The sequence below is a fragment of the Calidris pugnax genome, unplaced genomic scaffold (assembly GCF_001431845.1).
Source record: "Calidris pugnax isolate Ruff unplaced genomic scaffold, ASM143184v1 scaffold70, whole genome shotgun sequence".
NCBI classification, from domain to species: Eukaryota; Metazoa; Chordata; class Aves; order Charadriiformes; family Scolopacidae; genus Calidris; species Calidris pugnax.
The window spans coordinates 3615175-3642663 of NW_015090862.1; the positions used below are offsets into that span (position 1 = coordinate 3615175).

Genomic DNA, 27489 nt, shown 5'->3' on the forward strand with positions numbered 1-27489 from the left:
GAGCAGAGAGCATATGGAGGAAGTTGATACTGTTTGTATAGCTAAATGAAGGAGCTCATCAATATGTTGATAAAGAAGACAGAACTAACTCCTTTCCAAGTAAATAATTTCCTCTCGCATTTCTTCTTGAACTTTATCCATTTTTTTTCAAGCATGAAAAGCTGACGCTGATTTCACGTTTATGTTAAAAATCTTTGGAAAACTATCTAGAGAGATTAAAATCCTTTTGAGTAACTAAAGTAAGTTTCAGTGTAAATTAGACCAATAAGATCCTAAAAATTCTCTTTGTGGAGCTGTTAATTCTTTACAAGAGGACTAGAGGATCTTTAACACTCTTATAAGCTGAAATAAAGTTTGGCAAATAGTAGGTTTCAAGACTGAAAAGCATCAAGCACACACTGTGGTTAAATCCCAGACATTTATTTCCTGGTCATGTTTTGCTAAATTTGGAACTGAGTCAACATCCTTTGCAGAATGTGTACTGCATGTAATTATGTTCCATATATTATTTCACTGGAGGCTATGAGATTTGGCTGTTCCATTTGTGTTCTTAAGTTATTTATTGTTGCTGTATCATAGAAATGAATTGTGCACTGGTGGTGTAATAAACTAACAAATGTCTTATTTGTCTTATTAAACAGGCAGGGATGAAAAGGATGTCTTATTAAATATTTTGGTTGAAAAGTTGCCTAAGTAATTGGATAAATTTTCATGGTGAAGTAGTTTTATTTTGTGAGGGAATGATCTTTCCCTTTATGCAGAAATTAAGAAAGATTTGTGCTCCTTTCAGTGGTTGTTGTTAACAGAGATTTTAATACATACAAAGAAATTGTTTCAATAATTTTTTTTCATTGATTGCGAAAGCATCTACTGAATTGCTCAATTCTATGATGGAGTGAGACAATTTGTTAAACACACTTCTGATTCTTGTGATGTTAAAAACATTCTCAAGGGGAGATGCCACCTAAAAGGAAGCCAGTTGTCTCTTTTCTGTATTTCTTCTGGGGTAAAGCTGTGCGTGTGTTTCACACTTCTTGTGAAACAGGGATACTCTGTAAGTTGCTGAGGTTGGAACCACTCATGAGAACAGTAAAAATAACACAGTCAATGAGTATCTAGTTACTTTATCTGTTGTATTAAATCTGTTGCAGTATAGGAAGGACAAGCACTGGTGAAATTCCCAGTGTGCCTCTTAAAAATAGCAGAAAAATATGTCTTATTTGTTAGAAAGAAATAAGAAAAGGGCATAACACATTCTAGTATTTATGCAGATGACTTTTATTTGAAAGCTGGACCTAAGCAGAGCTGTATGCCAAATAGCTTTCTGCTTCCCAAAAGTTCAACTTCTGGAAGTCCAGCAGTTAGAAAAAAGGATTATTTAAGTGATTAAATTAGCTTGATAAACAGTCTTGTAGTGAAAACTGAGATGCCCTGTGCCTTTTAATTTCCAGGCCATGTTCTTGGACCAGTGAGACCCAATTTATCTTGCGGCTACTGATAAGTAGGTATAACAGCCAACTTCTTCAAAGAAAGGAAAGAGATAAAATTACTTCTGCTGCACAGGAAAAAAAAATTAACATCTCCCTTTCCTGCAGTATAAGGAAACGCTAATATATGTATATTTAGTATTTAATTGTTGGTACAGATATTTAAATACTACACTACCATTTCTTGTAATGTCTGGATTCATCCAATGTGTTGAAAAATTGATTGCAATTTTTAAGTGATATATGTAACAGAGTACTTCTATGATGTGATTTTAACCATCTTCCTGGAATTAAGAACCTAGACTCCCCAGATAGTTAATGGAGACTTGAAAACACAGCTAGAACACCTTAGTAGAGCCTGTTTACCTCTTTTAACTGTCCAGGGAGAACTTCAAATCTCCATTTCCAGAATGACTTGTTCAGCTACGGACTAGGGGTTCTGAAATTCTTGCACTGTGTTTTCCCCATCTCTTAGTAAGAAGAAAGGCTGATTAAGTGGGTAAAGCTTCATCTCTGCCATTGGGATCTTCAATTTGGGGTTATACTGAGCTGGAAATGAAGTTCTGAACTCGGACATCACTGGATATTGTCATGCTAGCAACTCACAGGCATGCAGTCCTGAAAGGATATCAAGTGTCATGGAAAGGGGATGCTTCTCTAGCAGCCTCTCTACTGCGACTTACGCTCATCTGTCTCTGTGTATTGTTCTTATTCTCCCCAAAAGCACTGTACAATTTAAAAAAATAGTTAGAATTGTCAAAGTTAATTAAATTCTTACAAAATTTGTGAACGTTTGTGGCTGGTTGAGAAGACTGAAACTAGAATCATACTGTTTTCTGTGCTGTTGGACAGCAGTTGAATGGGCACTGGGCTCCAGAAGTTTAGGGTGTTAAAGGACAAAAGTCTAAAGAAAATGAAGCCTCCTGCTGTCTGCTATTCACAGAACAATTTCCTGCAAAGCTGATAGGATTTTTCCAAATAAGTTTTTACATGTGGAATTGATTTAATGGTTCTGTGAATGCAGAGATGTTAACTGTGCCTGCAAGCCTGCTGGTATTTGTGCACTGTTATTAACTAAAGCTAGATGGATGGGTCCAGACAACACAGAAGAGATTGGCACCTGCAGCATTGGGAGCTGCCTCCTGTTTCTGAAAAAATATTGGAGCTATTTGTAAATCTGGAGGGTCATAAGACTGTATGTTGCTTATTATGCTTATGCTTGTTAGTGCAGCTTCTGGTGTGCTCTTGTATTGAACTTTACACAATCAAAATGCTGGATTTATTTTTTAAGGCCTAGTGTCCTTGTGCAAGAATACTGGATATTCTTAACTGAAGCAGTGCAGCAAATTGCAACTAATGTATAAAACTTAAGTATTTCTCTTAACTTTTCACTATTTCTGTTCAGAATAAATAGTGTATGTTTTGCTGGTTGATATTATAGTCACATCCAGGAGAAAGTTGCTAAGCCTAGAAGTGACAGCAAAAGTGCTGTAAAAAGTAAACCCCAAATTTCATCTTTACGCCTCTCCCTACAATCAGCAAAGTTGCTGAAACAGGTCTCAGTATTTTTTCAGACTGCTTGGAGTATAGATGTGGGAGAAGAGAAATAGCTGCAGTTCCTCCTTGCCCTTCCTCACTGTTAGCATTCTGTCATGAAACGGAGAATACTGCTGGTTAATTGACTGGTTCAGCAAACTGAAAAGCAAGAGGTTTTTCAAAACATTTGTAAATAAGAGAAAAGCTGACTCAAATGAGCGAATATTGCACGTATTCACTGTCTGGCAAACTGACTGATTTAGTGGAAAGTGACTAACATACACAATAAAAGCATATTTTTTCAAATAGGTTTCTGCAAAACTAAACGGAGAAATGAGAGTAACGCTGTTTCTCTGCTTCTTGTGCAGTGGTTGGTCACTCCTTAAGCCACCATTTTGATCAGCTCATTTTGCTGCTTGTTTGCAGGTGATGGAAGAACATGGTTTCAAGCAAAATCAGGTGGTTTGGTTTGGTTTGGTTTTTCTCCCTTTTATGCAGCCTATAGTCTTGGCTGTTTGAGCATCTGTCTTACCAAACAGCACTGATGTGTTGTTGTGGGACCAGCTCCCTGCAGCAAATAATAGATTTTCTCTCTTTCCCTCCCTGAGCTGTTTCTGTTTCCTGTAACACCTAACTGAAATTATAGATCATCATGGAAATCATTCTTGCGCCACCTCCACATCTGTTTATTTTGAACCAACAGTAAGAGGATTCTTTCTTTCTCCCTTGCTTCTCTGGCTAATAAGCAGACCTGCTAGTCAGGAAGAGCAATTTTCTGCCATGCTTCTTTGAAAATTTGTAATAAATTGATAGTGTGTGTTGTCCAAAGTGATGATACATATTTTCTAAAAATAATAGCAATGTCTCCCAATCAGTTTTGCATTTAGCTTCAGATCAGCAGGAAAGGAGAGGAGTTTGATCAATGTGTCTTTATTTTAAAGCCAAAAAAATTAATAGTGTGGAAGAGGATGTCACTTTGGATAGCTTCAAGGTATTTTTATTTTATGGATCTATCTACTCTCCAGGATTTTTTTGTTATTAAAAAAAAAAAAGGTATTTCTGAAATCCATGTTTGAGATGTTTAAAAAATATATAAATAATTCCTTCTGCACTAGATTGAATGGAAAGATTTATGTGCTGAAGCTTGCAGTAAACTCTGCAAAACATGTTCTAATTCCTTAGAGTGATGTTGTCATCATGTTTGGCGACTAAAGCTCAAGGAGAATACAAAATCTTTTGTGTTTTCACCTCTTTTTTCTGTCTAGTAGTCTATGGTGAGCTGTTCGTTCAGAAGAGATTGTTCTTTGTTTAGTTTACAGGTACTGTTTTCATAGGTGAATTTGATACATAATTTGAAAAAAACAGGCACTGTCATTATTTTCTTTAGTTATTGCCTGTAGACATTAATATTCAGTGTGGTGAAGGATTTTATTCCCCCACCTCCAGGCTTATTTTGCAATCAGTAGCAATTTCCATTTTTTTCCTGGCTTTCTAAATTTCCTGTTTTGCACACTGATATTTAACTCCAACTGTGTCCTGCTTTTTAGAGAACGTAATAATAGCTGATGACGACAGTGGCAATTAGAACTAATGGTCTACTTCTTAGAGTTGTTGAATATCTATGAATCCTGTTGAAGTTGGCCAGAACTGATCAAAAGCTCTCAAAAATCAGGCTGCACTATCTTAACATCAATCTTCAAATATCTGTTGGTTGCTAATGCTGGTTTTGTGTGTGTACAATTCTTCTGTACATTTCCTTATAACACTTCCCTTGATTCATTAGCTTCCAGTTTTCCTCCTTGAGCCTATTGTCTGTTTATTAATTAAAGAATTAAAGGAAAAAGATACATTTATAATAATTGAAATATGTATTAAAATGTATAATTATAAATTATAAAATAATAGAGATTATTATATATATAATTTTTACAACTGTAGGGGTAGCTATAGCTTATTTGTGGTGAGGAAATGTACAGATTGTTACCAACTGTATTTGACTAAATGAAGAAGGGAGTTTCTTGCTGCTTAGGGCATCTTATATTTTCTTTAAGTTTTCATGAACAGCCATTCTTAATACTAGATAATTTCACACTAGACATTTTGCTTGAAAAATGTATAGTTTACTAATATGTATAAGCATAAGTCTGAAAAGGAGTTGCAACACATAACAGAAACAGATTCCAAGAAAACTGCAGAGAATTGTACAGTACAGTACTACTTTGCCTTTATTTTTAAAAAAGATCTGCACGATTTGCGGTTTTATTTGAAAAAAAAAAAAATCTCAAAAAAAACCCCCAAAACAAAAAACAAAAACCCAACCAAAACAAAAATCTACCAAAAGAACAAACCCCCAGCTCTTTGGTAAGCCTGGACAAAGGCACAACTGACCAAGCTTACTGTTCTGTTATTTCGCTGAAGAAAATAGTTTTCACCTCTTCCTGGTGTCCCCCCAGGATATCTCTAATTTGAGTGTGAAGGGTCTCTCTGACAAGTTTTGAAAAATATATTTAGCATATGTCTTGTCTTCTCTAATCACTTCTATACTGATATTTCACAGCAGCATATAAATTAATATATGCGTCTCATATGAGCTGGACTAATACTGCCAACATCCTCAGGGGCTACCACACCCCACTTGGGTGAGTTTCAGTCAGTTTTAGAACAGATCATAGTCAAATCAGCATTGTGGAACTCCAGATGTGCGGCGTGAGACAGCCTGTTAGAGGGTGACTCCAGTCCCTGCTTCTGGCAAGACTAGTTCCTCAACAGCACATTTAGCTGAGGAAAAGGACCAGAATCAGGCAATCTGAAGCTTTGCCTCTGCTAGAAGTTTGCTGTCGGAGGTAGCAGCGCAAACCCGTCTTCTGTAGGTAGGTCTGATCTGAAAGTCAACCCTGATTTGATTTTGTAAATTAGAGCACTCCTCTAAACAAATTAATTTATGCCATCAGGCAGATTTTTCAGTTGTTGGTCACAGAGAAATCCTCCCTCTTTGAGAAGCGTTTTCTATATCGACAGAAGTCTTTCACGCAGGCAGGGCCTGAGGCGTTCGGCCTATTGCAAGGTGTTCCTCAGACATCGCTCCTCACAGGTATCTATTATTTCTTTCCCTAGGACTCCAAAGAGAGATCTTTCCAATTGCAGTAGCATGTCTCTCAGCAATTTCTTCAGGACTTAATTCAGAGTTGGTACTTTTCTGCTTAGATAGTTGAACATTTTCCCCTTTTATGTTGAGTAGGCATTGAAAATAATGCGCTTACACCTTTCTGTCCTCCCTACCCTGGCAGAAAGTTTTAGAAATAACCCATAATTGAAAAAATTACGGTGTTTTTCACAAACCCTGATACTAAATTGCAGATTTTTAAGATAGGCAAAGATTCCAACAATTGAACATGATTTATAAGAATTGTGCTTTAATGCTGCTGTAGTGACTGTAGGAATGAGTGTCTTCAGAGTACTTAAAACAGGTTAGTATCCATTCAAGTGATTATAGTTGTGTTTCAGTTCTCTCTCCACATGAAATGCGATGTGTGACCTTCACTGTATGACTTTGCTTCAGCTTGGCACCCCGAGTTGAGGAGTTGTTCCAGACCGAGGTTCTGCCCAGCTCCATGACAAGCGGTGGCTGCTCAGTTGCCAGCATCGCTATGGAGTTGTTCAGTGGCCTTTAGTGCTGCATCTGTGATATGTTGCTCCGTACTTTTTGGATGGGAGGAGGAGTGCTTTCTTTCTAGGTCTGTCTGATTTCAGATAGAGTTTCAGTTTTCCTAACGGGTGCTCCACAAACTGTCAATTACTTATGTAGTTTAAGTGAAACACACGTTGTGATACTTAAATTATGCATCTTCAAAATGTTGTGAAATGAATCATTCTACATTCCATGTCTCATACCTTTATATTCTCTTTTGCTTGTCTAGTTGTTCTAAAAATCTCTGAGATGACATCAGAGCATAGTTTTTAGTAAGAAAAAGAATTAAGCCTTCTATTCTTTATGGTTTAGTTTTCCACACTAAATGCAGTAACTGAGGAATTTAGTGTTTCACCGAAATGAGGATGGGAGTCACAGCCAGGCGAAATTACCAGTTTTGTTTTGCTGAATAGTGTGTCTGTGTGAGCTCTTTGCTACTGTAGCTTATCTAGCTGCCTTTTACGCTGAGCTGATGTGCTTACTGTGGAATTCCAGCACGTTATGTGAATGCCTGGCAAGCTAGTAACTTGCTATTCTTTCTACGTTATATACATCTAAGGACTTGCTTTTTGTACATAATCTGAATCTCAGAAGTTTGGTTCTGCCGTTATTTTTAGGGTACTTATGAGAGAGGGAGGTTTCCCATCAGTCTGTCACTGCAGCTGTGGGATGAACCAATTGGTGGGATCAGTATTTTTCAGGGGAGTGTGGAAAAATCACCATTTTGTGTATTGCCTTGATGCGAGGAGCAATGCAAAATGAAGAGTAACAGTCAAGCCTTGTGTTTAAAATAGCAGCTGAATTGCCTACATCAAGGCATGAATATGCTAAAGACTGCTTTTTAAAAAACTATACTGAACTCCTAATGTGTTGATGGTGCACTTGACATACAATTAAGCATTTGAACCTTTCTGTAATCTCTGTGTACAAGAAGATAAGGGATATAAGAGATGCTCCGAGAATTATATCCGTAAGACTATTTATACAAAGCTTAGAATGCTAACACTTTTGATGTCCTTTAAGCTTCTGCCTTCATATCCCTGTCAGCTCAATCCACTGCACACATTTTCTGAGTCAAATGAACATAAACCAAGAAGGGGAAAAATGTGTTTCATGTCTCATATGGCAGAAACTCTGGTCAGGGTAAATAAGAATTCCTCTAACTAGAGGAGAGATCTTTTCCTTCATCAGTAACTTGTGTCAGACTCTGGAGATTTAGAAAATAGATAAAGCGATGGATGTTTCTCATGCAGTGGTTACAAAGAGGTTTCAAGTGATGAAGGTTCAGTACAAAGAGAAGGCTGTTTGTGCTAGTACTTCAGACTGTTAATTTTATTCTATATATTTACATTTCTCTATAATTTGTCATGGACAAAGCTGTGGTCATCTGGGGAGCATTCTTCAGTTTGTTGGCCCACTGCACAGGGGAATACAACAACCAGAGTAAGCAATATTTAAGGTTGATCTTAAACTAGATATTTGCAGCAGCTGACCTTAGCCTGAGTTTATGCTGTAGTCAGGGGGTAAAGAGAAGGGAGAAGACTCCGTCAGAAGGACTATTCGTGATAACAGAATTAAGTTCTTAAGATCTGAAGTTAGCCTTGATGTTTGATTCCTACACAGATTATGGTGATAATCTCCTATATGCTAGTCAGGTGTATGGCCATTTGTAAGGAAGAATTTGCATTTCACAGAGTGACTGAAGGAATTATTGGCAGGGATAGCAGTAACTGCTGTAAATCTCACTGCAAGTTATGTACAAGCTTGAGTTTATGCATACTGTACTATCAAGTTAAAGATAGTCTTCAGTGAAATACAGAAAAACTATTAAAAAACGCAGAAACCTAAATAAATTCTTGAAGCTGACCTGTGTGTGTGTGAGAAATGCCAAAAAGGGCTGAGTTACATGTATTTCCTTGTGCCCTAACAGTCGTAGTATCCATGGTAATCTTTCAGATCACTTATTTATGACAGCAAACTAAATGGAATAATTTTTAGCATAGTTTACATGGTACATTGTGATGTGCTAAAAAAATGTATGTACTGCAAGCATTAAGTCCTCTTTCAATTGAAGAAGTAGGGCGAGTGTTGGATGGAAAGGGTTTATTTTTCTGTGCAGCTGATGCATTGATTGAACAAAACTATATAAATATTTCAATCATTGCTTGTTAATACGCAGCTGAAAAAAGGGGCATACATTTAATGCTTGATTATTTTCAGGGCAGTGATAAAAGTTACATCTCCTTAGCAGAAACATCATTCTTTGATTTTGAAAGCTGCATAACAAAGTCTTCAGTTATTTCCCCATAGCTAATAGGAGTTTTGTAGTGTAGATAATTCAGGTTGTTAACATGGTGTACATGGAAATGCTGAGGCTTATTCACACTCCATGGTTATTTCTATCCCTTGCAGTTGAAGTATCTTTGAAAGCGTTAGAGCTATTTAAAGTTACTTTTGTAAGTTGATGAGGGTTTTGCAGTTTTGGGGTTTTTTTTAAGTTCTGTGAAGGTGATAACAATGAGGGTCACATAGGCAAGTGCGGTTTGACTGCTGCTTGTATTTCCTTTGCAATGTATGAAATTATTCTTTTTATGTTATTCTGAGCTTTAAAATAATCTAGTCCTGCATGAGGATATCTGTGATGTGGTACATTCAGAAGTAAGTTCCAACAAAGAATTGAAGATAATTCTTTGGTCAGATGTATGATTCTTGCATGAAAATACATCATGGTGAAGGAAAAAAAAAAAAAAAAAGCTTGGAATCTTATGAAGTAGTATATATTTGCTCACAAACCCTTCATGTTACAGTTGAATTACAGCTGACAGGATTTTTTACGTAATTTCCTGAATACAGACAGGATTTTTTACGTAAGGGCTCTTATGCATTGGAGATTCAGTTATTTCTATATGTATTGTAGGAGTTAATGAAAAATAATACGAAGTTCTGTTTTCATATCATAGCTCTCACAAATTCATAAAAATGTGGACCTTGTTATATTTCTGCCTGTTTTAAAAGCATTATTGGAAGGAATGTTTTCCATGATGAAAGGGTTTGGGCAGGTATCTGTTAAATCCTGAGTTTTATAAAGTTGGGTTCAGTTACAAGCGTATGAGTTTTGTGAATGGATTAAAAAGACAGAAACAGTAAAACTGATTCTAAGTGCCTTTTAAAATAATAAGGTGAAGCTTATAGTAATTGGACTATGCATTTGCAAGGAGCAGGATTTAGATTTAAGAGATAGGAGTAGATTATATGTAGATTATATGTAAAGAGAAATGCTTTTTCTTTTAAAAATAAAGAAATCCCATGAAATAAAGTAATCTTTCTTCTTTCTTCATGTTTGTCCCTTTTTTCTGTGAAAGAAAATGGCTGCCCTGATTGAGTCTTCTCCTGGTTAATTCTTCACTAGTTCATTACCTTAGATTTTGATAGCTTCTAAGAAAAACATCCAAAGATGTATTTGAATCTTAAGAAAGAGAACTGTTGGAAGAATTTTTAAGCGTTAATTACCATTTTCATGTAGGATAGCCATAAGGATATTTTTGTACATTCATAATTCATATTTTTTTTCTTAATTGTTTGGGTTGGGCCCAAATAATCATCTTAATGCAAAGTGTTGCATATGGTAATTTATCTGCATTGAGAATAGAATCCATTAGGCTCCTAAGGTCAAAGGTGAAGTTGATTTTTTGCCAAAGATTATTATTTAAATAGCATAGAATAAGTACAATTATTAATATACTTTTTTTTTTTTTTCAGATTTCTCAGGGGACAAAATTTTGCTTATTCATACCTTCTACTGTGGCAAAAATGGATTATTTTCCTCACCAAAAGCCAGCAGCATAACACCCATCCGACATATGCCTCAAGGAACTCTTCTTTAAAGTCTGTTGTAAGTACGTCAAATTAAAAAGTTGCTTAGAGGTAGCTTTAATCAGCTGTGTATCTACTTACAGCTCAAGAATAAGCAGCCTTAGCAGGAGAACTAACCTCAGCAGCTTGGCTCTCCGTCAGCGGCTGTTTGTTCTGAAGGGAAGGTGTAGGAGGATGGGGCAGAGCAGGGCTGTGGTGCGTCCCACCCGCTGGCTATGGCCAAAGCTGACCCCCACAGGGGGCAAACCAGAAGCTATGGGGCTGTGCGTGAATGCCGTGATCGGCAAGATTATCTGCATTGTAAATGAAGATGTAGGCTCCCGTTGCTATGACAATGAATTTTAGAATTCGCAGCGTTGAAAGAGGGGGCTAAATAACTGGAACTATAAGAAACGGGAAGCGGTTAAGCTGGTCTTAGCTGTGTTGGTGGTTGAGCCGTGTGCATGTCCTTGGGGTCTGCAGGCCCAGGTGTCTCACTTTTAACCCAACGCAAACTTGCAAAAATTAATGAAACTCCACGTTATGTATGTGCAATAATGGTTATCCAGACATCTTGCTTTTTATGTACTGAAGTAAATTTTATGCATGCAGAGTGTACGATATATGTTTTTGAGACAGAAAACTGTGTTAAGAGTAGAGTTTTGGCCAGCATACCTTCTTTATTTGAAAGAAGGATGACATTTGGAGGAATATGTTCACTATTTGGAAACAATATCTTCTTGCAGTGTCAGCAAAAATTTACAAATGAGGAAAATGAGGGGGAAAAATAAGGAAAAAATTTTGAATGAGGAAAAAAAGATCTAGCTTGTTCATATTGCTTCTGTAGAAATATATTCTAGTGGAAGAGATGCATGTTACTTAATGAAACTCTCCATTTAATAAGATGCCTCAGATTAACGTTTGAAACTCTAATTGTTATATTTCCAGTACAGTATAATACTACCCATGTCTTTATTGCTCTCCCAGAGAAGATAATAGTTGATACTTAAATTTGATTTAAAACTAAGGTCTTTGTTTTAGAGAAATTAAATTTTATCAGCATTACATTTATCTCTTGCACTACTGCTTTCTGCCAGAATACAATTAACTCACTATGAGGGCCCTTGTGAATAAAAGGAGGGAAACACTGTAATTGCCTTACTTTCGTTTTTTTTTATCTGTTGTTCTGTATGAAAGCAAAGAGAGTGTAGCAATGGTGGTGTTTTATCCAGAAAAATATTGATGAAGCAGTGTAGAGGATCCTTACCTGGAAAGGCTCTTGTCTTCTGCTTGGTGCTGTGTTTTGATTCTGGACCCCCATATCTGTAGTCTTCTCCTTTATCTGTGACATTTTTCCCTCCGAGAACCTAATCATTCTGGAGTAAGAACAATAGCGCTATAAAAACGCTCTGAAGCTCCATGAAAACACAGTTGTAAAAATGCTCCAGCAGAAGGTCTGAGCAGATGAATGAATCCCCCTGCGCATGTGTCTGACTCGGGGCTGGTGCTGGGTTTTTCTCTAGGCTGCTGTCAGCGGTGGGGTGTGAGTGAGGGACCTCTCGGTTGTTTTTGTGACTGTAGCTGTTCTGGAACATTTTATGGGGGCTTGGGTGTTTTCAAGTGTCTCCAGCTTTCCATAATGGTTCTCCAGTGGGAGTGTGCCATAGCTCTTAAACACAGCGTGATCTTTTCAATTTTTCCTTTTCTACTTTCATTTGTCTTAGCCTGCAGTAATAGGTTATAACCTCTAATTCTTAAATAAATCGCCTCAAGAAAAGATTTCGTGGTGTCCTGTATCGATAGTTCTAGCTTCAAATAATTCAAATAATAAGAAAATAGTAGGTGTTTTAAATAGCATTTCTGCAGCATAGCTGCATTTTTAAAATACTTCTCAGTTGGTCTCTGAACTTTGGTGATATTGTTCCTAGAGCTGAACTTAAAAGAGTTGAACAATTCTCTTCTCTTGGACAATAGCTCTTCTTCGATGGTTCCCATGGGGGTTTAGTGTATGGACTGAGAATTCTTCAGCATAGCTTCCCTCATTCTCTATTTTTTTCACTTCATGTGAATGTATCAGTTCAGGGCTTGTCTACACGAGATACTGAGGAAAACTGATGCAAGTCAACCAAATGCAGGAATTTAAAGAAGGCGGCTTAAATCCCCCAAGTCTCTGTGTGCACTCTCCCGTTCATAATTAAAGTGGCCTCCAGTGAAATTAGTTTAATTCACTTCGAAGCCAAACCTAATTAAGGCCACGTTTTATTCCCAGATAAAAGTGTTTGCAAAGAAGTTTAACGGACAATGGACATATCCAGTTAAATTAATTTGGGTTAATTTTCTTGAGTTCCATTGTGTAGACAAAACTTAGTTGTAATGCCTGATTGCAGCTTTTTTTTTTTTTCTTTCTTTCTTCTTCAGCTTTTGCTCTCATAACTCTGATATTTTATACTTGGGGAGGTAGATGGCCTACAGTTGTGCTAGTGACTAAAGTCTTGTTATAAAGTCTTTACACTAGTCTTGTTATCTTACGTGTTTTGAGAGTCTGCATTTTTAAAATAACATAGAAATACCCCACTGTGTCATTAGGTCTAGTGCACATAACCTTTTTTTAGGTAATTGTCGTTTTGGCTACTTCAGCTGATAACCTTTTGCTTCATCACTGTGTCAAGATCTTTCCATCCAGCAGGTTTCTAATGCATTTTGTACAGATTTTGCAGAACTGGGTGATGTTTATTGCAAATAAGTTGTGACCACATGTCCCTTCTACAGTGTAATTACTCAGTGCTTCTTAATAGAGGGATTTGCCATTCTGGTGGCAGAACTCAGTCAAGTGCAGCTAATTTGAATGGAGTCAAATTAAAGGTGCTTGTGTGCCTCAGGAGCTGATCTTCCTACCTCAGTACAAAGGCTTTGTGGAGCATTTTGGTGACGTGTCCAGTAGCTTAACTGGTACAGTTTGTACCGATATATTTCCTTAATAATATTTTGTTTCTTTCCCTGTAGTTCTGTGAGCAGCATGGCCTTAGTTTTACAAAGAAGGTTGCAAAATCTAGGTCCACTTTATCTGTGATAGAAGTGTATAATACACATTTGGGTCTATGGGAGATGTTCTTCTGACTGTGAGTTTAAAAACTGGCTTTCATCTTTCTGTTCTGGAAGCTATTTGAAGATAAAAGTATGTTTAAAACAAAACAATCATGAGGCTGGCGAAGTAATCATAGAAACATAGAATGGTTTGGGTTGGAAGGGACCTTTAAGATCATCTATTTCCAAACCCCTGCCCTGGGCAGGGACACCTCCCACTAGAGCAGGTTGCTCAAAGCCCCATCCAGCCTGGCCTTGAACACCTCCAGGGATGGGGCATCCATAACTCCCTAATTCGGGATTAATACAGAATGTAGGAGTAAAATACTTAAGAAATATACTCTTTTTTTAATTGCCCTTTAAAATTCTACATTATAGGAGTCCAGGAATAAATAGCTATTCTTAAATTATTAAGTCTGTGGTGATCTGAGAGAGCTGTTCTGAGAGTGTTTGGCTTAAGAGGGTTTATGCGTTGTGTGAAAAAGCTGCCTTGTGTACAGTGATTTATGGTCAAATTTTAATTTCTGCTGGGGTGGAGCATCTTGCTGGTACGTAGCATCAGTGCCATGCAGGTTAGGGCAAAGCTAGAGAGATTTTGCACAAGTTGAAGGCCTGGAATTCTCTGGGAACAACAAAATCGCTGCAGAGGGAGCTGGGATGTCCTGAGTGAAGAGAAGGTGGGGAATATTTCTTTGAAACTGGTTCTGTTGTTTGTGACTCAGTCACCCAAGAGCTACTCTTGTTAGGATACAGAGTGAGCTTCTATTTTAATGTGTTTATTGAGACACTGTGCGTCTTTCCAACTAAAGTCATTGTGTCTAGGAAAAATCTGTCTTGAGAACATAAACATGTTCTGGAAAACTTGATGTCAGAATTTCTGTCCAAAGTTACTAGCTGTATAATCTTCACACACACATAAAACAGGAAAAAAACACCACAACAACAAAAAAAAAGCCTAACCTAAGAAAGGGTTGACTTCTGTTACAGGAGAGGCCTACAACATTCATCCCAAAATAGCTACTGGCCTTAGCAGCTGGGTATATGTAAAGCCAAACCTGCACTGTCAGTGAGAGAGAACCATCATGACGATGTAGTAGAATAGTCAGTCTTGCTGCCACATGCTAGATTAAAAAGTTTAAAGGTATCTGCAGCAGGCAACTTTGAAGTGTTAAGGCAGTGTTACCTTTCATACTTCTACATCTCTTTCGCCAGTACGTGATCCCAAGTGGTATTTTCTGGCTGGTGGGGATCAGCAGTTACAAGTGAAACATGGGTAGCCAGGATTTGCAAGGTTCTCAAGCCTAAAGATCTTCTAATGCTTCAAAAGAAAATAAGGTGACAGAACAGCTCTGGTCACCCATACCAAAAAATTCAACTGTGCTGGACGGTACCAGCAAGATGTCGTCCTAGTGCAAAAGAAAGATAAATTGCAAGCTAGATAGTAGTGTGTTGGAACATGCCTGTGCAGTTTATTGAGGTGCTAATTTAAGACCTTGGAATTTGGTTTTTTGGTTGTTGTTTTTATATATATGTATATTTGCATTTCTCTGTAGAGCATTGGTATTGTTAGACTTGACTTCTGCCACCTTACTAATAGAAATAAAGTATTCTTTTACCTTCAGCTTTCATTCTCTGAGCATAGCCTAAGAGGAAGAAGCATTGATTTGCGCTATTCCATGTGAATCTGAGAGAAAAAGTACATTTCGGATCAATAAGTAAACCTTACAGTTAGCAAAAAACGCCGTATCTCTGCTTTCCTATGACCATGCTGTGGTTTGTCAGCTTCTACCCCCAGCTGTCCCCCTGTCACGTAAGAGAGGTTTTTGGTTTTGTAAAATAATTTTTTTTCTAAGTCAAAATTGTGGAAAAGGCCCTAAAGACCAAGGAGAACACTAAGTACTATGGCAAACAAAGGAAAAATGCTGTATTGCTCCTACAAGTAAAAGGCTACAACTGTCTTTCAACAGTTGGCGTTACAGCTCTACTTGCAGAGAGCAGTTTATCCTGGCCCCAGAGAGATGTGGATTTCGGGTAGAAATATGGACTGAATGGTAGTGATGCAGGCTGCAGCAGAGTGAGTCTAGATTAGTTACTAGAGGGAAAATAAAAACAAAAGAAAAAAACTCTTCAGTCTTCTGCTAGGATACTTGGGACTTCTAGAATTCTTGGGGAAGTGCTAAGGCAGGTGGTTCGCATCAGTCACAATTATCCATCTCGCTGCCTGGGGCACTGAAGCAGCACAGGCTTTTTATCCCTGTTTTGGGTGGGATCTCGGCATGTGCTTAAAACTAGGTTTTTGCATCGCTGCTATCACTGATCACTACAAATCACAATGATTTGTATAGAAGTGCTTTAGAGAAATGTGGCTCAACATACGCTTAAATTTTACACTGTACTGTTACAATTCTATAAAAAGTCGATGAAATTTTCTCATTGCACATCCTGTCACTGCAGGATGTTGTATTGTACCTTACATGTATTTATGTAGCTCTGTTTTTTAAAATAATCCAGTGTTTTCTCCCCAGCTTCTAAGGAAAGATTGTTCCCAATACTTGTGTCACTGGGAGCCCTGTCTCTATTTCCAGACTATATTTACGTGTGGCTTGGTGCATTTATGATGAGCAGTCTCAGTCCAATTCTCAACCTTGTTTCATTGGCTTTGCAATGCAGGCTCTTTTAGTGACTTGTCCAAAGATAAAATGATGAACTTCTGATGATCTGTAGCCTTTCATTTCACCTGTTTGAGTCTGAGGTGATCTCTCTGAAACATGTTACTGAACTGGCTCCCAGTATTCCAGAAGAGGCTTTGCCAACATCTGTCTTCTGTTTTTATCTTCCACTTCCACTTTGAATATTGGAAAACAGAAACATGTCTGTGTGAGTAATTGTTTCTGATTTTTCCAACTGTATCTTGGATGCAGACCTGACTATATCTGTACAGAAATAAAAATACATGTATCTAATCATAAAGATAAAAGTCCCCAGCTATTCAGGGGAACACTGAAACAAAACATGATTGAAGCATTACTCTGAATACAAAAAGTTTACTGATTGAGGTTGTAGTGTGCTAAATAATATTGAAATTAACCCAAACAAAGTGTAGGGAGCAATTTCATGTTGGAAATGAGGTAGTCTTTCTGTAGGCAAACCACAGTACTCACAAGATTGTATCTTTATTGGTGCAAAAACATTAGAAATTCAATGTCATTCCTTTCAGATACTCTTGGCTGAGCATTATCTTTCTGTATTGCAGATTGGTCCTGAATCTTAATGTTTAGTCACTTTTTTACAGGGACATCAAATGCTCTGAACAATTAACTGCTCTCACATACATGATATTCCTACTAGGCAATCTGAAAAGCTGAATGCCGACATTAACTACCAGTTCCCTTAAAGCTGATGTTCCCCTCCTAAACAAATCTTCTCTAATGGACTTGATTGTTTAATTACAGTTTTTTCTTAATAGTTTTTATCTTGTATATGAACCTTTGGTAAATTGTTATCTAATGAAAACTGGAGCAGCTTTAGAAATGTAATAACGAAATAAAAACTCTTTGGCTTACAGTCTCACAGGGACTTTAATTTTCTAGTAAGTAAATGCATTTTGCATGCAGAAAATAAGGAGAAATTCTACAGCCTGAGCTCAAAAAATGTAAATGTTTCACTAGGAAGAAATGGTCTTATTTGGTGCATTGGTTCAATTTCCTGATACTGTCAAGATTGTAGAACTATGACATTCTCCATCAAATACGGTGTGTCAGAAAGAATGACATTCAGAGCCTGGAGCTGTGCAAAAAGAGGATCTTTCTGCTTTCACCACCAAGCATGAGTGTTCCACACAGGAGTGGACTGCACTGTATGTTGCCAAAGCAGCTGAGATGAACCAGTAATGTTAATAGGTGTTTGGTGTTGTTACACTGCAGGGATATCAAATAAAGTGGGGAGGGGGGAGGATGCAATTGGTGAATGTGTATCCACTGGCTTCCTAGAGCACTGAACCCGGGCATATTGCTGATAGTGCTTATTTCATCCTTGGAAAATTATGAAAGGTCAAAGTTGCAGTTTAATCCCTGTATCTTCCTGAGGGTTTGTCCATGGCGTGCTGTTTGTGCGTGGTTTTCTTTCTGTTCCTCAATTGTTTTGTCAGCTATTTGTATTTGGGAGGCATGGCATTTATGATAACACGCTTGCTTTTGCTTCATTAGTTAGCCCTATGCATCTCTTTCTGCCTATTTGGAAAAAAAATCTTCATATTGTTTAACTGGATGACGCTATTTGATTTTGAAGAAGTCAAATTTACATTCAGATGAAGAATGTTTACTTCCAAATATGGCTCAGTTTTAAGAGACAGGTACTTAAAGGAGTAGAAAAGATCAAATATAACTGAGATTGCATTAAATGTATTTCAAGTCCTATTAACTCATCTTAACATTTAGAAGCAATCAGTATCTCTTCTTTAAATACTTTAGACGTGCCTTTTCTTACAATATACAGCAAATAATCCCCTTTCACTGCCTCTTGTATTTGCATTGTATAAATAAGAAGTTATTTCTGGAAGACGTTTGGCTAGGAAACCGAGGTCTTCATTGTGTTTTGAGTGTCCCCTCCAGTGTCTCTTCTATGAAGACAGGCTGAGAGAGTTGGGGTTGTTCAGCCTGGAGAAGAGAAGACTCCGGGGAGAACTTGTAACAGCTTTCCAGTACCTAACAGGGGCCTACAGGAGAGATCTGGGAGGGACTCTTGGTCAGGAGTGTAGCAATAGGATGAGGGGTAATGATTTTAAACTCAAAGAGGAGATTTAGATTGGATACTAGGAAGAAATTCTTTTCTGTGAGGATGGTGAGACTGCAACAGGCTGCCCAGAGAAGCTGTGGATGGCCCATCCCTGGAGGTGTTCAAGGCCAGGCTTGATGGGGATTTGAGCAAGGGGGTCTGGTGGGAGGTGTCCCTGCCCATGGCAGGGGGGCTGGAACTAGATGACCTTTAAGGTCCCTTCCAACTCTAACCATTCTATGATTCTATGATTTTAACTTACTATTTTTCAGTAAAACAATGGCTGGCCTTATCTCTGGCTCTGTTGCACATGAGCTGTGTTTTCATCAGCTGTCAATGCACAGATATTACCAGTATTATATATATAGAGAAAGAACCTCTTTTGTAGAAAAGATCTTCATAGGCAACTTACACAACTTTGCTGGGATGAGTTAAGAATGAAACGTGTCTGTTAAGATGGTTACTGTATGGTTCTGATGATCATGAAATCCAGAGGCAATTATGAGGTGATGGGTGATGTCATAAATGTAGAGAGAGATTGGTCTTGTCTTCTGCTGTTGAAAGGTTATCTTTTCAATACCACTATTGAAAATACTGAAGTAATGCTGGTACTAAGACAACTCATGAATTGACTTCTTCAGACTGATATGCCCTTCAGTTTTCCAAATTTATGAGCAGTCCAGCCCCCGCACGCAGTGACTGTACTTGAGTGCCCAGCTGGTGCATGTTAAATTAGCAGTGATTATACTACTGAGTCACTTCTGATTGTTATCTGAAATTCACTAATACTTTGTATTATTCACCTACAGCAGGTTCTTTTAGCTTGATCCATATGTTTCAATCCTGCTGCTTAAGATTTATTTCATTTTTTCTCCTAGTCACTAAAGAAATACATTCAGTTACTGTATTCAGTTTCTTGTGATCTTTTTGTATGGATGATAGTGCTGTTTAGTACAGTGTATGGGAATTTTATATTTTTTAAAATCAAAATAGCATTTTTGTCCTGCATTTGCATTGAAGCAGATTCAGTTGCTACAAAGCTTTGATGCCAAATTTGGCCCTAATCCACTAAGGTAGTTCTCTTCCTGAAGTTCTGCATTCCTTTTTTAACTAGCCTCCTCACCATTTCCAGCTTTCCTGCTGTTACTATATCTTCATTATGTGACATTTAGAAATGCTCCCATTGTCTGCCGGACCAGGATGTACAGTTTGGTGTCCTTCACTGACTTGCTCCAGTACGACCATACCTGTCTTGTGCTGGGGAGCCAGAAATGGAGGTAGCACTCCAGATGAGCCTCACCAGGGCTGACTAGAGGGTAAAGGACCACCTCCCCTTCTATCCTAATGTGGCCCTAACATAATGATACAGTTGTATAAATAGTGTAAGAGCATGAATGTAGAAGTGGTATAAAACATATAGCGGTACAGTATAAGGGCCAGAAGTCTGCAAAGTGGGTAGGTTTAGCAGCAGCGTAATCTGCTTTGACACTGAAAACCATGTAATTGTGTAACCATAGCCCCCGTGCTTCCCATTTGTTGGAGTAAGTTGGGTTTTGCAGGCAGTCCTGGTGGATGAGGTTGGGAAGGAGCCCACCCTCCTGGGGCAGGAAGTAAATTGTGTTTGTGTTCCACCTGGGATGTGTACATGTAGAAAGAGGCGATTTCTAAGAGAGCAAAGGCTTTTAAGGTTAAATATAACCAGTAGTAGGAAAGGACTGTTTTTCATTTGGGGAACAGTGAAATCAACTAGTTTCCAATTTCTTTCACAGTTTATTTCTCTGTAGATGTGGTACAAGCAAGAGCAAACCAATATCATCTACTACCAGTAGGAAATCTCCATGCTAGTCCTTACCCTTGGCATGTGGTAAAGTTGCATCTGAGCCTGTGAGGAGGAATTAACAGGAAAAATCTAATTCATGTTCAAAGGTAAACTTTCTTTGATACAGATTGTGTATCATTTAACTTCATCCTCTTTGCGCTGTTTCTGCAGCAGTGTAGGCAGGGTAGAAATACAGAGATAGCTTAGCATAACTGTGTTTTGAATGCCACCTTTCTTAATAGCTTGTCTAGCACCAACTACTTCTGAAGTGCCTGCTTTAATTTTTATTTGATATTTGTAGAGAGGATTGCTTAGAAGGATGGGTTACACTTTTCAGGAACAAAAAAGTATGTACAAAATGCAATAGGGCAGATGTATTTCTGTTAGTCATGGATTTGGCAAGTAAAACTCCCATGCTGGACATTGTGTCACATTTCCCTTGAGGCAAAAAAAAAGTGTTGGTGCTTTTCTCTTGTGGTGAGCTGGTATTACTTAATAGCTCCTTTAGAAAGCCCTGGATGGATGGATGCATGGATGGATTGGGTGGAGTTTTTGGAGGGCATGGGGAGTTAGATATAAAACCTTTGTGCGCCCTGATTGTATTGAATAGTACTCTAATTGCATCTCTCAGAAGAACAATTGGGATGAAATCCTGCCAGACCCTTCCTTTCTGCCCTTCCTAGCTGGGCCTCGGTTGGTCCAAGTGTTTTTACTGTTTACTTGTTGCAGATGTTCCTGATGTGGTTTCTGGAGGTGGCTTCTCCACTGAACTATAGAAATGCTACAGTAGAGGAAGCTAGAAATATACCCGGTACCCTGGATCCTCTGTACCCTTGGCTCCAAAACCTTAGAGCTTGACCTTGGGTCTGTCAGAGTGCTTTCTAACATAGGCTCCAGTTGAGGCCAAGGGCTCAACTGCTGTAAGGGCTACATATACTGTCTCCTGTTTGATCTTGTCAGTGCTTAGGACCCCAATTGAGACAGTTCTTCTTTCATGTCACTTGATAAAGAGGACTCACAATCTGATTGTAACCTGGAATATGCATTCTCCAGAAAACCACAATGCCTAGCAAAGCTTTTCTGTCTTATTTGTTAACTGATTAGAATGTGGCTGTTATATTATTGATCACATCCATTGGGATATGATGTCCATTTTGCCATTTTATTTCCCCAAACTGGATCTCTTGTGCAGATCCTTTGACCTTCCTTTGACTTTAAAGCCCCATCCAGCCTGGCCTTGAACACCTTCAGGGATGGGGCATCCACAACTTCCTTGGGAAACCTGTTCCAGTGTCTCATCACCCTCATAGTGAAAAAATTCTTCTGATATCTAATCTAAATCTACTGTCCTCCAGTTTGAAGCCATTGCCCCTCATACTATCACTACATGCCCTTGTAAAAAGTCCCTCTCCAGATTTCTTGTAGGTCCCCTTCAGATACTGGAAAGCTCCTACAAGGTCTCCCCGGAGTCTTTTCTTCTCGAGGTTGAACAACCCCTACTCTCTCAGCCTGCCTTCATAGCAGAGGTGCTTCAGCCCTCTGATCATCTCCGTGGCCTCCTCTGGACCCGCTCCACCAGGTCCACATCCTTCTTGTACTGAGGACTCCAAAGTTGGATGCAGTACTGCAGGTGGGATCTCACCAGAGCAGATTAGAAATGGTAGTGCTGTGCTTCCATCCCAGGGGAAGTCAATTCCAGATGTATTGGATACCATTCCATGTGAAAGGGAGCTGTGGCCTTCCGTCTGTTGCCAAAGGAATCAAGACAAACACATAGGTAGCGAACCATTTGATGACTTCCTTTGACTCCATGACTGGCATGACTGCTCAGGCTGCAGTAGTTCACTGTTAGCCTCTACCCAGCATCAGACTTTTGTGCTGGCCATATGGGACAATTAAGGGGTGGGTGAGTCTTGCTGTGATCACTCCTTGTCTCTTCTGTCAATTAATTAGCTCATGTGTGGGAACAAGGAATTCTCGGTTAATGTGATAGCGTTGCCCATGACCTTCATGTTAGCAGTCAACACCCGCTGTTCCTCAGCACACACCCCACAATAGAAGGATCCTCTGAGAGGCTGGAAAAGGTAGACAGCACAAAGTAGACACAGGCCCAAGGATTTGTGGAGGAAGAGAGATTCTCTTCAAACTGCCAGAGCTGGCAGGCCAGTCTGTCCACAGTTGGTGCCCTGATGTCTGTCCAGTCTGTTATCGCCAGGGTGCTGGCATACGGTGTTGGTGAGTTCCATGCAAACTTCTGCCACATGGACCCCATGCACTGGATTTTGTCCAGATATTTGGAGGACTGGCTGTTGACCAGGTTGCTGTAAATCACCTCCACCACCACTAGTTCCCTCAGATACTGGATAACTTCCTTAATGGTGGTCTCACTTGCCTTAGTAGCTTGCACGTCCTCCTTGATGGGATACCATACCTTCACACTCAACAGGAACTGCTTCCAGAGACTGTCGGTTGTTGTCCCTTTGCCGGTCCCTTTGCTGATTCCCTGGTCTTTAATTAAGGATCTCAGCTGCTAGGCTTCCTTACCCTATAATTTCTGACTGTGGGCCTCATTATCCCCAGTGGCAAAGCAACCACTTGATAGTTTGCTCTCCTGGCTGACAGCTAATCTTTCTACATAATGTGAGCATTCTGGTTACACAGGGATGTTTGAGAAACTGAAGGGCCATTACAACAAGGCAGGAAACATTTACCCTGGAGGAGGAGGTACCATTCTTAATTTCTCTACAAAGTTTTTCCTGGAGGAGAAGAGCAGAAAGGTGTAATTGTTAATTGACTCTGTGAGATGATTCCTAGAGTATTGGGATGGCAGCAATACATGGGCCAAACTCCAGATTAGACTCAAAGCTAGTGCTTTTATCATAGCTCCAACAGGAAAAGAAAAACCAAGTGATAAACAATATGGCAAACAGCAGAAGCTGAAAGAGGCCATTAACAGATCCTGGAGTTTGATGTACAAAGCCCTGGAGTTTGCTAACCCCAGCCAGCAATGAAGCACCTTCCAGCTGCTCATTTGCTTTCCTCACCCCCCAGTGGGATGGGAGAGAGAATCGGGACAGCAAAAGCAAGAAAAAAACCTTGTGGATCAAGATAAAGACAGTTTCATTAAAGTGAAGGAAAGAGGAGAAAAAAAAAAAAGCAAGCGACGCCAAGAGAATCACTCCCCACCTCTCATGAGGAGACTGATGCCCAACCAGGGTGAAGGCTACTTTGGAAAGACTCTACTCCAGTTTGACTGCTGAGCATGATGTTGTACAGTATGAAATATCCCTTCGGTCCACTGGGTCAGCTGTCCTGGCTGTGACCCCTCCGCCCCCAGCCTGCTGCTGCAGGAAGGAATGGAGAAAGCCTCGACACTGTGGAAGTGCTGCTTAGCAATGACTAAAATATCAGTGTGTTAGCAACACTGGTTTAGCCACAATTCTAGAAAATGAATGAAGAATCATAGAAAATTAACTCCATCAGCCAGACCCAGTACAGTGAAGAAGCTATAAATTACAGAAGTGATATTGACTAGGCAAATAAAAGAATAAATGCTAAGCTCTGTTGTGTATATGTTAGTATTAGTAAGTAAGGCAAAAGAGCTCTAGGCTAGCCAAGCATTTAAATACTTGCTAAACTTCAGTGTCTGTGCAGTGACAATGATATGATAATTGTGCTTTGAATGAACTGGGCCTCTGTTTGGCTGGATCAGAGTCTTCAAGATGCAGTATTATTTACAAGATGCACATAAGAAAAATCAATAAAAATATGAAATATTAAGAAAGATAAAACCTTCCAGTGTGAGTGATCAACAGCTTTCAGGCTAAGGCAGAGATGGATGACAAATGCTGTTTATTTTAATATGCAACCTGGATGTTTTAGCGTTTTTAATAATCTTGTTTGGGGAAGAGAGGAAAAATGTTGTTTATATCACTGTGGAGTATATTCTAAAATCCTGTTTCTTTTTCTCCTTGGCAGATGGATGCCTTCTAGCCAACCCGCGAGTCCTGCTGCTGCTGCATGTCTGGCAGCATCTCTGAATGATCTCATGACTCTTGATATGGATGCAGTCCTGTCAGACTTTGTTCGGTCCACGGGGGCAGAACCGGGTCTGGCAAGAGACTTACTGGAAGGTAAGCTTTCAGGACACCAGTATGTCCTGTGTTCACTGCTCACTTAAAGCAAGAACCAGTCATAAAGAGAGAACTCAGACCTTTGGGAACAGACATTTCTTAGTATTTTAACTAGTAAGTCAACTCTTGTAATTAGCTGGCTGCAGATTATACTAAAGTAGGCATTTTCAACAAAAGCCTTAAAAAGTTCTTAGGACTAGACTGCTGTATTTTAGGTTATTAGCAGTCATGCCTTAAAAGTATACGTGCCAGGGAGAGAGGAGGGGGCTTTAGCTGAATTTTGTCATTTTCAGCTGCCTGAAAGTAGTTGTAAGTTGGCTCACTGTGCAAAGCAGCTAAGTTTAGTCTGAAATGGACTTACTGTGAAGTGATAGAGAAACTAGAGATATTTTTGGGGCCGAGCGATTAATTTGCATACCTGAACTTCATGGTATGAGAGTCAGATGCCTAGGCTGAAAAACATCTAAGAAGCTATATCAGAAAAATAACCATGTCTTTTTATTTATTTTGTTGTGGTTGTTTTAAGTTTATAAGCTTAAAAGTGGAAAGACACCTTTGATATTTGAAGGCATTTTGTAAAAGTTTGTTTGTTTTGTTCGTTTCCTCTGATGTGGGCTAACAGCAATTGTGAAGACAGGAAGTTAGAAATGAGTCGTGATATCTATGTAAATTGCAGGCAGGTTTGTGGGCTTGATACATGCACACTGAACTTTTTCCCTGAAAAATTTTTCATCTTAATATGCTTTAAGAAATTGTGTGTTAAATCAAAGTAACTACTGAACAGCCACAGCAGATTTAAAAGTATACATCAGGGTATATATCTCCCTTTTGCAAGAGCAATTTCACTTTATCATGCGTATGCTGGAAGTTTTAAATTTTGCTATAAGTCCTTTTTTTACTCTGGGTTTCTCAGTAATAACGAATGATATATTATTAACACAGAGATGCACACAAGTCATCTGTGTTACATGTAATAAAATCTTAGAATACCTCGCTATGAATGTCATCGTTGGCTTGCTGTATTTTAGAGAGCTCTGTTCTGACTGATTTGATTGACCTGTCATTCTAGCCTAGAGTCTGTCTTACTCTGTTGGTCTTTTAGAAAAAGAATATGAGAAGCTTTTTCTCAGCAATATCACGACAGATTGACAGTTAGTGTGATGACGGAGCACTGCCAAAATTTGCAAAAGTGTCCCTACATATTGGAGGTGGCTCAGAAGAGTTACTTACCTTGTTTTCCTTGCTATACTTTTTCCTTGCTATAAAGAATAGTCCTTACAAATAAATATAGAATAGTATTTTTTTGTGTGTTGTACTTCTCATTTCTATAGATAATAAATTTAAACCATACATGTTAACAAAGAAATAAGCAATAAGCAATGTAATTATTCTGAACAGACTAATAGACATATGCATCTAGCCCAAATTATTTCTTCCTGCCCAGGAGTTTTTCTAAGTAAAATGGACTGTTGCTAGTTCTGGACAAGATGCGCTTACAGGGAAGACATAGAAGGCACTGCCACCCTTACACCTTTGTGGTTGTCACAGTGTGTAGATGCTCTGGGCTCTGTGAACAGCTCTGAAACCCATGGACTAACTTCTCACAGATAAACAATATTCAGAAGAGCAGCCCCTTACACCACGGTGCACAAGGCTATAGCAAATGTATGGCACCTGGTCTTGCAATGATGCTGTCTGTATAATATTTTCAACTCAAAATTTGAAAATAGGTCTGCACAAATATTTGTGAGAAATTTCAATATTTATTTGTAGTTTGTAGCCCCAACATGACTGTCATGGAGAACTTTGAGCCAAAAATGTTTGCTTTTATAGACCCTCATTTCAGTGTAACAGTGTAATCACTGTTCCCTCTATGGCCGTTTCTCTCTTTTCTGATCTGCTCCCAGATTCTGTTTTTATAACTTCCTCAGACTGAACGTAATTCTATGGAGCATATACACCTTTTTCAGACCCATTCCTAATACTGTTTCCTTTGTTCATTTTTGGGGGAAAATTTCTTTAATTTCACTGCCCCTTATACAATCAAGGGTACCAGTTTCTGCTTCCTTATCCAATTATTTTAATATGTTAATTGTTTTGCTTTGATTGTTCTGTGGATGCATCATGGCAGTAGTGTGCACAATATGTGATGTTCTCCCCAGTAGCAAATGGGTGAGTTAATTACGCACTGACTGTTGTAAAAAAACCTGAAAAAAATCTATACATTAAATATAGATTGCATATAGATTTTTCTAAATTGCCAGAAGCTGTCCTAAATACTGACTCTGTTGATGTTTCTATACTCTGCCTCTCCTGCTGGCAAAATCCCTGCAGCTTTTTTCTTTTGAACTTTGTAGTGAGTACAGTTGCTTGTCTCACTAAAACATCCACTTGTTGTACTTGACAGGTATCTCCCAGAAAGTGTCCATTCTTGATTTGATGTGAAGATATACAGAGATTTAAAAAAAAATAATTATATATATATACTCATATATTGGTTCTGATTTATTCGTGTCTGCTTCTTTTTGCTAGCTATTAGTATCCTAAATAGTATTATTAAATCAATTGTTTTTCTGTATAAGTTTGATAAGCTAAACATGTTGAGCTCCAAGTCTCACTTTCTGTCTCTATATCTTCTCTATTATTCAAAAGAACACATACAGAAACGGTTTGGCTATTTTGGTATATATCTTTCTAGTGCAAAGATGGCTTCTTTGCAATTACATTGCATATGCTGCTGTTTGTATCCTTGGCCAAGTTTGCTTTAATATTGCACAGGGAGCTTATGGACAAGTCTGTGCTCAGTTTGGTGTTTCAAAGTTACCAGTTCTAGAGTTCTGTGCAGTTTTTTAACTGTTACAGAATCTAGATTTCACAGACTTAAAATCTTAAAGGCATGATATCGATGGTATGAGAACTTTGTCATGCGCTTCTGAAAATGGATGTGCATGCAGACTTTTAAAGCTGCGTCAAAATTAAAAATTGGTTTGATTTGGCTTTAGTTATGCCTAAGAAATTAATTTTATTTTCATGACATTGCTATGTCCACATCTAGAAAAGCCTTATATCTGTCTAACCAGCCGTTCATTGGTGGATAAAATTGCTATAGAAATTGCT

At 38.6% G+C, this 27489-nt stretch overlaps 1 protein-coding gene across 1 annotated transcript in view; it reads left to right on the forward strand.

The window, feature by feature from the left end:
• The window catches only part of OTUD7A (OTU deubiquitinase 7A), a 91360-nt gene that overhangs the window by 8912 nt on the left and 54959 nt on the right, over positions 1–27489 (forward strand). The window contains exons 3-4 of the mRNA XM_014944614.1: positions 10471–10603; positions 24218–24372. Coding sequence (XP_014800100.1) covers positions 24222–24372 — 151 coding nt within the window. The 5' untranslated portion in view covers positions 10471–10603; positions 24218–24221. The remainder of the gene's footprint in view (positions 1–10470; positions 10604–24217; positions 24373–27489) is intronic.